At 30.9% G+C, this 13,697-nt stretch overlaps 1 protein-coding gene across 2 annotated transcripts in view; it reads right to left on the bottom strand.

The window, feature by feature from the left end:
* The window catches only part of LOC124352905 (cytoplasmic dynein 2 intermediate chain 1), a 30,545-nt gene extending 24,420 nt beyond the window's left edge, over window positions 1-6,125 (bottom strand). For both annotated transcript variants that reach the window (XM_046802631.1, XM_046802632.1), the window contains exons 1-4: window positions 5,588-6,125; window positions 4,463-4,616; window positions 3,880-4,020; window positions 2,969-3,109 (exon numbers count right to left, since the gene is read on the bottom strand). In XM_046802631.1, the coding sequence (XP_046658587.1) occupies window positions 2,969-3,109; window positions 3,880-4,020; window positions 4,463-4,616; window positions 5,588-6,090 (939 nt within the window). In that variant the 5' untranslated portion in view covers window positions 6,091-6,125. The remainder of the gene's footprint in view (window positions 1-2,968; window positions 3,110-3,879; window positions 4,021-4,462; window positions 4,617-5,587) is intronic.
* Between the last annotated feature and the right edge of the window lie 7,572 nt (window positions 6,126-13,697).

The following is a 13,697-nucleotide window of genomic DNA, read 5'->3' as shown; positions in this document are numbered from 1 at the left end:
GTTTCAGACACATAATTATTATTAATATTTTTACTAAAATCATTCTCAGCCACTTTATGTAGAAAACTGATATGTTGTATGGTAGTAGTTGTAATATAATAATAGTGCAGTGTCTATGTTCATTTATTTAAAATATTTTATTAGTAGTTCTCATGGTATGGATCTTTTCTTCTTTGTTTTAAAAAACTAACACATTAGTTCTATAGCTACGAGGGTCAGTCAAATATAAACAGGACTTTTATTACTATACCCAACGTCCAGGTTGTAAGCAGGTAGCCATGTTGCAGTAGTGGTAGGGGGCAGCCTGGGGGAGGGGGAAAGCTGCAACAATGCGTTCTCAGTGCTGTTTTGTTTCTCATTGTAGCCATGTCTAAACAAGAGGTTGTACCTGCAGTTGCGCAACGAATTATTATTAAGTTCTTGACAAACGAAGGTGTTAAACCAAGTGAAATTTTTGTTAGACTGACAACTCAGTTTGGGGATAAGACTTTATCACGTTCTCAAGTGTACGATTGGGTTAAAAAGTTCAAAGGCGGACGTGAAACAGTTGAAAATGAAAGTCACAATAGGCGTCCAAGGACCAGTTTGACTAATGAGAACATTTGTGCTGTTCGGGAACTTCTTGAAAATGATCGACGCTTAACGATAGATGAAATTGCCAGTGAAGTGGAAATTAGTCATGGTAGTGTGCATTCCATCGTCACAGAGCATCTGGGTTTTCGGAAAATTTGTGCAAGATGGGTCCCTGGGCTTCTGACTCTCGATCAAAAACAAACCCGGAGAGACATTTGCCAAAGGCTTTTAAATCGGCTTGAGAGAGAGGGGAATGGTTTTTTAAATTGCATAATAACCTGTGATGAAACGTGGGTCCATCACTACACTCCTGAATTCAAAATGGCGTCAATGGAGTGGCGAAGGAAAGACGAAACTCGCCCTGTGAAAGCCAAAACACGGTTGTCTGCTGGGAAAGTTCTTGCCACCATCTTTTTTGACTGCAAAGGCGTTTTGCTTATTGAATTTTTACACGAACGTCGTACTGTGAACGCTGCTTATTACTGTCAACTTCTTGAGCAAGCAAAAGCAGCCTTTCGGAACAAAAGGCGTAATCAGCCAATCAGAGATGTCATTTTGCTTCATGACAATGCTAGGCCTCACACAGCTGCCTTGACCCAAGAGAAATTACGCCAAATTCATTGGGAAACATTGGAACATCCTCCCTACAGCCCAGATTTGTCTCCATGTGACTTTCACCTCTTTGGTCCTCTCAAAGAAGCACTTGGTGGAAACCGTTTTGAAAGTGATGAGGAAGTACAGGAATTTGTGTGCAATTGGTTCAAGACACAACCTCAAATCTTTTATGAAGAAGGGATCCATAAGCTATCCTCACGCTGGGAAAAGTGTGTGAGAGTTGAGGGAGACTATGTAGAAAAGCAGTAACATATAATCATTGTATTATTTAGCTTTAATAAACGTATAAGTTAAAAGTCTTGTTTATATTTGACTGACCCTCGTAATTTGTGAATGTTAGATTTTAATTAAACGTTTAGGGTAATCAAGTTTTTAGTTCAAAGTAGTACGATGTACTTGATGAACTATAATGCCTCACATGGAAGAAACTTCCTCACAGACTTGTTTACTTTGTTGCTGTACCCTCAAAAATGTATTTTCTATACAGTAGATATGCATGTGTCTTAGAAAATAAAATTATTACCAAAATTTATTTACTACAATAATAACATTTTCTGATAGCAAACAAACCTGAGTTTGTTTTAATGTTATGCTTCATATGATTTTATCATAATTTATCATATTAACTGCATTCTAATAAGCTATTACCAATAACTTTTAGGGACTACTTTTTTTGTTGAAATTTAAATAGTATAGACTTGCCCTATAAATTAAATATGTCCAAATGTGTATGTAAATGTGCCAATGTTGTCTTTAATATAAATTAAATTCAATGCCCTCAGTATAATTTCTAGATATTTTAGATATATAAATATAAAATGTATTACGGTATGTAAAATCTGGATGAATTTTGATTATTTTTTAAATTCTTTACAGGTAGCAAAGTAAACAGTAAAAGACCAAGTTTTGATTCTCCTTGTGCCACTGCAATTTTTTTCTGATCATGTTTCTACTCGGTTTAAATAGGTATTTTATTTATTTGACATTAATTTACTCAACCTATAGTGTATGGTCTAAAATATATCAAAATGTAACATTTCTATTCCTAATTCTTGTAGTACTTTCAAAAGAATATCATGATCAATACATTTGTCAAAACCATGAATGTGTTAACAAAGTTCTCACTTTTATCCACATAGCCAATATAATGCTTCTGAGATCATTTGTTATGGAAGTAGTTGTTGATTAATTTTTATAAACCTATGATAGACAGCATCTAAAACACTGTTTTAAGGAATTCGTAGCCTACTGTAAACAAAGCAATATGTTTATTTTTACATCAAGGCAATAAGGAAAATAATCAGTAGTTTTTAATATTTTATAATCTTTCCTTACTGATATCACTTTTAGACCTTGGGGTCTGTTCCACTTAAGAGAAGAATTTATGGCATATTACATTTTTACTAAGTTAATTTTTTTCATTTTGATGATTGTTATGAGATTTTAATAGTAACCGGATATTTGTTTATATGAGTGATTCATCTTTCTATTAGTTTTAGAAAGAAGGCGTTTTTCTGAATTTGTATTAATTATAATCTTACTAATTATTAAAATCAAACTAGGCAAACAGTTACTAAAAAACATAAAAATATAAACTAATTTTCTTGTATGCCCTTTAATAAAACACATTTGCCTCTAGAAAAAGATCATATTATTGTCTACTACTCTACAGTAGATTACGGTATATTTCAAGACATCTCTTTGATTAAACCATTAATGAGGATTATAGTTACTGAATAACTCACAAAACCACATAGAAATATAAAGGAGAGAACCCTACTTGTGAAAAGGCAAAAAGCAAATCATCTGGAGATTTAGGTGAAGAGTATCTGACAGGATGCTGAGTCCATTTACAAGTAGTTTCCACTTCGTCTGTTTGTACTTCCTCCGTTATGGCATCCTCATTGGTCTGAGTGTGAATCTACAACAGTTGAACAATGTAAAATTGACTTCAAAAGGTTTTATACATATACATACATACATATACATACATATATATATATATATATATATATATATATATATATATATATATATATATAAAATGTATGGGGATTTTCATAAGCATAATGTATGCACTGGAGGAAGAAAAATACTTATTATTGAACATAAAGGCAGCTTTCCAAAAGCAAACACAGTTCTTCTTGGGAACAGGTTCTTGGTCTCGCTTTTTCTGCTACAAACAATGCAAACAGAATTATCTAGTCTGACGTTCTTGACAGAAGAGAATTGTTTCAACTTCCACAAATTGAAAATGGGAGTAGTTTTCAAACAAGAATGATCACTGCCCCACCAAATCAATATTGTTTGTGAATTTATACTAAAATAATGTTTTACTATTGATTAGAAAAAAGTGGGCCGATGGCTTGGCAACCATGCCCATATATTTTAAAATAAATGTGTGCACTGAGATTATTAAAAAACATAAAAATTGTAAAGCCGCTGAACTGAGATGCTGTCACTCAGGGCCTGTGTTATGTTTTGTGTCACATCAGTAGTTTTGGTATAAATTGATCAGTTGTTTTGGAGCAGCTCAAACACCATTCGAAAGTTTATATAGTACTTCAGGTTCACATATACACTTCAGATAAACTACGTAGGGATGAAGTTTTAAGGTTATTTTAGTTTATTTATACAAATCATGTAATATTTGACATGTATTATGAATTAACACACATAGTCTAAAATTACCTGTAAAGTGTTGGAACGGCCATAGCATTTCATATAAACTTCATAAGGCACTGAAGGTATATCTAGAAGCTGGAAGTTCATCACATCCAGTTTAATCATTTCCATCAACAACGCCCCTCTCTTCTGAACTTTCACCTTTGCCTTGAACATTTTGAAAGTAATAATTTAATGAATTAGCCACTACAAAAGAAATCTTATCATAATAAACCCTATTATATAAATTTAAAAAATTGTTGTTTTAGAACAAAATCAGGTATTTTGAGGAATATAAAATAAATATTACTAAATGTTAATAAAAACACTATACTTTCCAAGTTGTTTATTTTTTGGACGAGGCCTTTCGAAACCTTTGGTTTTGAAAGGCCTCATACAAGAAATAAACAATTTGGTAAAGTAGTGTTTTTATTAACATTTAGTAATATTTAAAGAATTTTCCAATTGCTCCAAGAGTCTTCAATATAAAATAAGGTCATGCCATTTTATTAAAGCAAACAATTGATTTTTATAAAATTGCCTTCATTCTTAACAGCCTTATTTGCTGAATTATTGGCAGTTAACAATATTAATTTCTTCAATACAATACCTTTTGCTTCATCTGATGTTTCCTGGCTGTGGCAAAGTTGATCAACCCCTCAGTTGGAGAATGTACATTTTCCTGGTACGTTTGGGAAGAGTCTTGGTTAAAGACTTCCACAAACCCCTCATCTTCTGTGAACGATCTCATTTTCCGATGACTTCTTCAACAAAAAACAAGAAAATAAATCGTTTTGTTAGAAGAAACAATTCCTACCGCATAAATTTTAAAATCCTAGTCCTACAACATTTAATGTGTTATGGATTTCATTGTAAAACTTACGATATTAAACCACAAAACATTTTGCAACCAAAATCTTATTAGATCAATAGCCATTGATTGTCTATGAAAGTTATTGGTAAAGTAAATAAAATACTATAAGAGAAAGTAGAGAAGTAAACAAGAAAAATATTGTTAAAACATCTATTGTGATAAGGCAAGTAAGCATATTATGTAGAAAGAGGCAGAATAGAAAGCAAATTTCTCCTTTCCCTCTCTATCCTCCCAGATTTTTGTAAATATAAAGGATATTTCCAGACATATGCCATTGTTTATTGGGAAAAAACAAAAATACAAACAGAGATTCAGATATTTCCAATCATCGAACACAAACTTTAAATAAAGAATAAATTTAATACCAACACAAGAATAAATTTGGCTTGAAATTGCTTCAAAATTTTAAGAAGATTGTTAATTTTTATATGTGTTATGAAATATCCTAGATACAATTTTTTTGTCCAAATGAGAACGACGGTCATGTTGAAACGTTTAATTGGATACGATTGGATAACGAACTCATTCAAGCTATGCTTAAGTTCTGCCTTTGGACCCAAGTTTATTTGGATATTTTAAAAATTATGCCATTATGTGTTCACAAGCTTGTGAAATATTGCATATGCCTAAACCTACATAGATATATAATATAACATATTCATACAAATAAATTGTATTATTACGGTAGTTTTAGATTATGGGGGTCATGATTAGAGAAAATGCAAAAATATCTTATTCCATCATCCAACATGAAATCTACCAAAAACTGTACTTGTTAAATATTGTTTAGAAAAAATTAAAGCAATGGAAAAAACTACCAAAAACACACTAATAATAACATTTTTAATCAAATTTACTTACTGGAGTTTATTACTGAGGTTTGAATTTTCTTTGTCCATAGCAGCTCTTATATCTTGAATTTGCTTTTTTCTTCTCACATCTGCATGACTCGCAAGGTCATAGCTTCCTGAATCCAATTTCCGTTCCTCCTCCACAGTCAGAGGTTTATCTTTATCAGGTTTGATATCTTTGCTGACTTCACTGCTGTGGCCTGCATCAGTGGCATGTTTCAAAATACTCTTTGTTGGTGAATTTTCAAGATGAATGCTCTTTACTTCATGTGCTGTCAGTTTAGTTCTGAATCCATCCCCTGCCTCATCTTCATCCAGCGTGTCCGTGTCACTGGAGGTCTCATCTTGTTCAGTATGAGAACTACTCTCCTCTGACTCCAGGTACTCTTCAAAGTCAGACTCGTAGTCCTGAAAGTACAATAGTACAGTTTGAGTTAAAAACATTGTCATATTAAAAACATCACAAACTACTATAAAAAGTGAACAACAAGAAAAGCGAAACTGGCAATCCATGAGTTATGGTCCATTTTATAAAGAAATAAAAAAAGTATTTAGAAAAAATGTTGTCAGGAACATAACATTTTGCACAAGGATAAATAATCTAATTGTAAATCCAAAAGATAAAATTTTAGATACAAATAAAAGTGGAATTTACAAAATTAACTACGAAGATTGTGATAAGATTTATATTGGCCAGACAAAAAGAACCATTAAAAAAAGATTTAAAGAACACAAAATATATAAATACGGACAAACTAAAAAACCAGCTATTGCCAAACATACATTAGAAACATATCACACCTTTAAAAACTTCACATTATTAAAACAAGTCCATAAACAAGAAGAACTCAACGCTTATGAAACATTATACATAAAGATAAAATATTAAACAATGATTTTGGACCGATTCAAAATTTACCCTTCCTTTAAAATATAATTAAATTCTTTTTGACCCAAACTTTTATACATAATTGTATTAATATTTATTGTATTTTACTTTTAATTAAACAAATCTTGTATTAAGTTTTATTCAGTTGATAATTATTTTATATTGTAAAATATTTGTATTATTTCAAATTGTTGGTCCACACCTGGCATTTTTTATTGTGAAAGGCCTTGTGTGACAAAAATAAAATTATTGGATAATTGTAACTTTTCTTTGATAAAATAATATAAAATTGTCATATAAGTTTACAAAATACACTATTCTGTAATTGTGTCTGTTGTTATAATAACGATGGCAGTGAAAATGAACATTAATGAAATCTTTGATAAAGTAAGACCAAGAAAGAAACCCATATTTGATTCTATAAAGCCTCATAAGTTATAAAGCCTCATATGATAGTGGGTTACTTGCTATCTATTTTAAGAAGATCTAAAGCTCTTGTCATCGTATTCTTAGTTATGGTACCATGTAGTTCACAGAGCACAGTTAGGTATGAAACTCTTATTACTCGACATTTCTCTGTTTGTGATTTAGTTTGTTAGTGGGTGAACCTGTCCAAAGAAGTATCCATGAGCATTTTCTTCCAAAAGTGCCAAATGGTGAGTAGCCCTCATCACTATCAATAGTTTGATGCTTCACTATGAGCAAGGATTGACATAATCCAAAGTTATTGCACCAATATCCCTATCAGTTAAGGAGTTAGATGTGAAAAAGTAGACAAATGTTGATGTAACAAGTCATTGGTGCTGGATCTGCTTCAGATGCACAGTGTCTCATCAAATGATAGTGTTTTTTACATGTATGATCACTTGGAACAGAATCTGATCATCTCGGCTAACAAAGTTCTTTGTCATTTTGAACCTCATGTTTCGGCTTCTGAGAAAATCATCACTAAGATTTTATGAGACACCTACATTAACATTAAACGGTTAAAGATAATAATATAAGCTGCAAAAATGTACAAGTTCCAGTAATCCCACTTTGTGAGTGGTGGGTGAACTAAGAAGACTCAATATTCTGAGAACCAAGCAATATTCATTCCTTTTCTATCCTATTTCCTGTTTGTCTCCCTTTAACTAGTGATATTAAAACAGATTATACAAGACCTGAGACTGATATAGCTATAACTTGAAATTAAAGTTAGAAATCAGCCTCTCTTCTGCAATAATGTAGGTAGTGTGTTTTCTTATGCTCTCAGTATGAAAAATACATATTTCCTGAGAATTTGTATTGTTTTCCAGGTTTTGACATCAAATTATGGAAGTTAAAACTAAACACTAACTTAATTATCTCCAGCACTCAACAGACTTGCTTCCTAATATCAACTTCTGCTTATATAATCTTATATGATTTTATATCGTATTTGAGTGTTTTGAAAATATTGCTATAAAAAGAAAACCTAACCAACTCTTCAAAATTGTTATATAGAAAACATTCTAGAGAACAATAAATCACTGTGGGAATCATAAATAGTTCAAACTACAGTTAACAAAGAATTGAGAACAGATTCTTGGTATTTTAAGAACAGATTGCTTTGGTTGGGATTACATGTGAACTGAATGTCTATAGAAGATCAAGGAAAGATTACAACTGATATTTTGTTTATATCTTACCACATAAATATCACCTAGGTATCCTAGAGACTTTACCATGTCCATTCACAATATAACTTATTGATAAATTATATAAGAAATAATATAAATGAATAAAACAATATGAAACCCAAAAGGAAAAAGACTAAATGTGATAAAAATTGTGGCAATAGAAAATAATATCTAGATAAAAATATGATCAAGTGTAGGTGATATTAAATACTTCATGTTAAATTCACAGCTGTTGCTCATAGTTTTATAATAACTGACTTCTTGCAGTCAATGAGCACAGGTTTCAACATAAAAATAGAACATCCACTTTGAATTGTTAAGATTTCTTTCCGAAAGCTTTAATTTTTGGGAGTTTGCCCATCATTTCTGCAGTTAGGATTTGAGTTAACAGAACCTAACTTCCATGACTCAAATGACAAGATTCATGTTCAGAAGAGATACAATTTGAACTACCAAGAAACTGAAGTTTAAAATGTTGGCATTACCAAGGTACAATTGGACTTACCATTGAGACGAAAATCCATATGTGGCAATAGAAATATCTAGATAAAAATATGATCAAGTGTAGGTGATATTAAATACTTCATGTTAAATTCACAGCTGTTGCTCATAGTTTTATAATAACTGACTTCTTACAGTCAATGAGCACAGGTTTCAACATAAAAATAGAACATCCACTTTGAATTGTTAAGATTTCTTTCCGAAAGCTTTAATTTTTGGGAGTTTGCCCATCATTTCTGCATTTAGGATTTGAGTTAACAAAACCTAACTTCCATGACTCAAATGACAAGATTCATGTTCAGAAGAGATACAATTTGAACTACCAAGAAACTGAAGTTTAAAATGTTATATTACCAAGGTACAATTGGACTTACCATTGAGACGTTCCAAAATCCATATTGGTATACATGAACCCGTTATAACAGTTTGAAAATTGTATGTGATTCAATCGATGCTAGTTTTTCTGATTTTGATTACCTAGGGTGTCAAGCACATTATATTCTGTCAGTGAGGCTGAAGACCATGGTGAAGAGCAGCATATGTGATCTGATATAGCGAGTAAACATGGATATGACTGGTTCATGAGAATCGCTAGTTTTACGATAGAGTTTAAAATCCACCAAAAACTCTAAATAGTGCACAAACACCTAATATCAACTTCAAGACGATCACATTTTAATATGTAAACAAACTTTGAATGAGGGATGAATGACTGTGAATGAATTTTAGTCTTTTTACTTTATGAGATCAGCCATTTAATAACTAATGTAATCAGTTATCAGAGGTTACCAATGGAATCTTACATTTTCATATGAATTATAGATCTACAGTTTCAAATTTAAAATTCTATACTTTTACCAACCAGTAATAACATGGAAATTTTATAGGGACTTAGGGACAGAGTTAATACACAAAGTTTGATTCCTAAATGATATTAACAACCTAATTTACAAATTGCTACATAATGTAGACCACAGTCAAGTTAAGAAAATTGTGCATTACCATGCCATATAATGTGTATAATTCAAGTTTTATTTTAGACCTTCCACCTCAACAACATTAATGAAGCATCACCAATAAAATTCATCGAGACACTCATGACATTTTTAGATATCATGTATGACGACTGAATATGTTAATTCAATGTAACCTATATTTAGTTAACTTAAAAGTCTTTTCTGTATGTATTCTGTCTTATATTCTATATTCTTTACCATTACTTTTTATAGTGTTTTTGTGAAAAAAGGCCAATTCCTGAACAAGGTTTTAACTAACCGCAAATTTATAAAGAATCATTAACTTTTACAGTGAAACTTCAAACTAGTTACAAACTTTTTATCCCATCTCAGTTTATTTAGTTTCAGAACACATTTCTTTGAGAATAACTTACAAGATTTCAAATTAATTGTCCTTTCGAAGAGGTAAACTCATCAGAAGTTTTGTTACAAAATAATGTTCTGTAACTTTAATTTTATTAGTCTATTCATGATCTAACTTTTACATTAGGAATATAAGTTAATTAAATAGATTTAATTTCTTTCTATGAAAAGATTTACGGTTTATACAGTAAGTATAATTTAATTAATTATGATTAGTAAACCACTTTTAATCTGTGAAGTAGTTTTTGTTTCTTATATTTTATTTTCTTAATTTAAAATAAAAATGTTATGGTAAAATATAAATACCACTTTCAGGCATAATAATGTCTCTGAAGTAATCAGAATTTTATATACACCACAAACACGTCTATATTAAACAAAATAAATGGTATCATATTAGTAATAACACAAATTCTTGCCCTCCCCAGACTGAACACTTCTACAAAAATAGATCCTTACCTTCAAATTAGAGTGCTTTAAGCAGGCTGATTTCTGCTTGAATACTGTGTGCATGAAATAATGGAATAGGACTTCGGTTCTATTTTGTTGGTTTTAAGAATCCGAAGTAATGATTAATAAGTACAGGCAGGAGCATTCGTATTGCGACGTTAGAGATGAAATTCTTGGATCGTAGCAAGACATACCCAAACGAGAGCATTTGCCAACAATACCAAAATCCAGTCCTAGTTAATGGTACATACTTTTCTTCTTCCTTATACTCTATTACAAATGATTTCAAGACAATTTCTAGCCATTTTCATTATAAACAATAAGTTAAATCGAGATTTTTCTTGTAATTCAATAGTTTTTCATACAACACAATCACAATCAAACCAATACTAAAACCTCAACTCTGTCATAGCAAAAATTGCAGTGCATTTCAGAATATCTTGATCACCGATAACTCAATCTCATAATCCTCAAGACAGTAAGTATTGTGGTTTGTTGTAGTTTGACTCTTATAACACAATTTAATTAGATTTTTTTATGGAGTTGTGTTAGAATATTTTGCCCTCTAAATGGTCTACTATAATAGTAAAATGTAATCAAAGTTGCTAGAATTCGGGTAAAAAGCATGAATTTCAAATAAAACTATGAGTTAGAGAGGTCAAAAAATAGAAAAAATACATTAAGAATATTTGGACAAACCAAATTACTGATAGTGTTCTGTGGAAAACACGATAACGTAGGTATTATGATGAAGTAGAAATAAAATCCATGTATTATAACCTAAATAGGCTGTACGACTATTTAAAGGCTGTATTAAAGTTAAATACAAAAAGTTTACAACATAGTCAATATTTATATGGTGTCTTCTGTCATTCATGACAGCAGGTTGGTAACTCAAACATAATCAAGGCGTTTCTATGAAATGTTATCAGGCAGTACACATACAATTTTTGAAAATAGAGTTAATGTTTGTAACCAATTATTTTATTAACTTAATTTTCAAACAAATCCTGATGTATCTGCTTCTGTTGAAGTTATTTCCCATATTTCTTGTATTATTCATACATAATAAGGTTTTGATATTAAATCAGGTATATTGTTGTGTTTGCAGCTACAATGCCCAATAAAATTGACAGCTTTACTTTGAACTCTTTCTTAGAGATATTAATTTAGTTTATACATGAATTGTAAATGTTATAAAACATCTAAATATTACAAGACTTTTTCAAATCATTTAAAGCTTTTAAAACATTTCTCATGTTCTAATGAGTCACAACCAAGGTATATATTTTGCACAAATTTGGACAAATCAGTTGCCATTTTGAAAATCAGCATACACACATTTTTCAAACCCCAAACGTTTAAATGTTACATTGGATTTTTTGGGACCAATAAATAGATATGATAATCATAATTTTCTCAGCTCCCCAATACACCACTTTATACTGCACAATAATGTATATAAAGTATTAGACTTAATGTCATTTTCAAATCAAAGGCTGTAATTAGCTAAGATATGCGAGACTTTTATGACATGAAGGTAATGTATTGCTATATCAGGTTTATGTGGAATGTATAACTTTATATAATATTAAATTTACTTACCATATATACTTTGCTGGTTACTATTTTTAACTATATGAATAATCTTTTGAAATGGAGCATGAAATTAAGTAATTTCTTTTAGTTGCCTTCATTAAATTAAATAAAGTAACATTATCAGTGAGTCACCCTAATTTGTTCCTAAATCATCTTATAAAAACAAATCATTTTAAGATTATTCTAATCAAAACTTTTCAGACAGTAACAATTTTCATATTCATAAAGGAAAGTATTTCCGAGGCAGAGCTTACTAATCACTGATGTAAGAAATTTGAATTAATTGTTCCTCTGAATATTCAGATATAACATTTGGCCTACTACTGCTGTCTAATTGGCAGTGTATGTGTTACTGATTGTATTGTATCACTGTAAGATGTCAAATGTCTAAAAAATTCTTGTTTCTATCACAATTATAACTTATTAATAAATAGTAAAAATTTTGGTGGCTTAAAAATACTAGTGTACTTTGATGTCACCATGGCGTCATCAGTACTAGTGGGTGTGACATGTGTACAGGGCCGGATCTATCATTTCTTCTAGGGGGGGCAAGCTTGACTTTTGGCGCCCCCCCCCCCCCCCGATACCAAACTATTTACCATAAGTTTTACTACTATATGCTTTGTATATGGGGTTGAAATAAAATAAAACTTAGGTTGAATAAGAAAGTGTTATTTTAATGAAATAGAAATGTCTATTTTACAATTTTACATGAATCCAAAACAATACAATTGTTTTAGAAAAAAACAATACTAACAATTATAGAATCTTTATCTTCCGAGCCTTCTTTGCTGCAAATGTGTTAATTATCTGATCAAAATAAATCAAAGAAGCCCTTTCATGTTCAATTGATACAATGCTTAAATTAGTTAGTCTTTGCTGTTTCATAGAATTTCTTAAATAGGTTTTTATAAGCTTCAATTTGCTGAAACTTCTCTCTCCAGATGCTACAGAGACTGGAAGCGTTAGAAAGATTTTAAGAGCTACATATATGTTTGGATAACCCTCTTTCAACTTGCTCTTATGCAATATTTTGAGCAAAGATGCTGCTGTTGCGTCTTCCAATCCATCTTCCATATTTAAGGCATGAAATTTAAAACTCTCTATTTCATTCACAAGCTCTTCTTCATTTAAGTCACTGGCATATGTTGTAGCTAATTCTTTTGCTTTACTTTTCAAAGTTTTAACATCCATTTTTTTTATTTGATCCCCACACAAAAAATTAAACTTATCAGCAACGATTTTTAACGCATCATATCTGTTAGTTAGCTCACTAATAATTCTATCACATATTTGAAAAAGTGATCTTTTGAAAAAGTGATCTTTTGAAAAGCTCTTCTTCTTCTTCAGTAAAATTTGGCCCATCATCTTCATGTGTGTCTCCTGTCATTTTCTTTTTCTTTCTCTTTCTTGTTTCCTTGTACTCTGCTGTTATGCCCATATTATTAGCTAAAAATGTTGCCTCATCAATTGCCTCTGAAACAGTTAAATCCCTAGTTGAAGATAATACATTTAGAAGACCTTGTATGTTTCTTGCAGCATTGTCTACTGTTGTGTCCTCTCTTTGTAGAAACTTGCTAACTCTATCAATTTTCTTGAGGACTGAATACCAAAAGCATGTCATAATAACATATTCAAACC

Source organism: Homalodisca vitripennis, chromosome 1 (assembly GCF_021130785.1).
Source record: "Homalodisca vitripennis isolate AUS2020 chromosome 1, UT_GWSS_2.1, whole genome shotgun sequence".
Lineage (NCBI taxonomy): Eukaryota > Metazoa > Arthropoda > Insecta > Hemiptera > Cicadellidae > Homalodisca > Homalodisca vitripennis.
The sequence above is the reverse complement of the archived record's forward strand: the minus strand, read 5'-3'. Positions and strand labels throughout refer to the sequence as shown.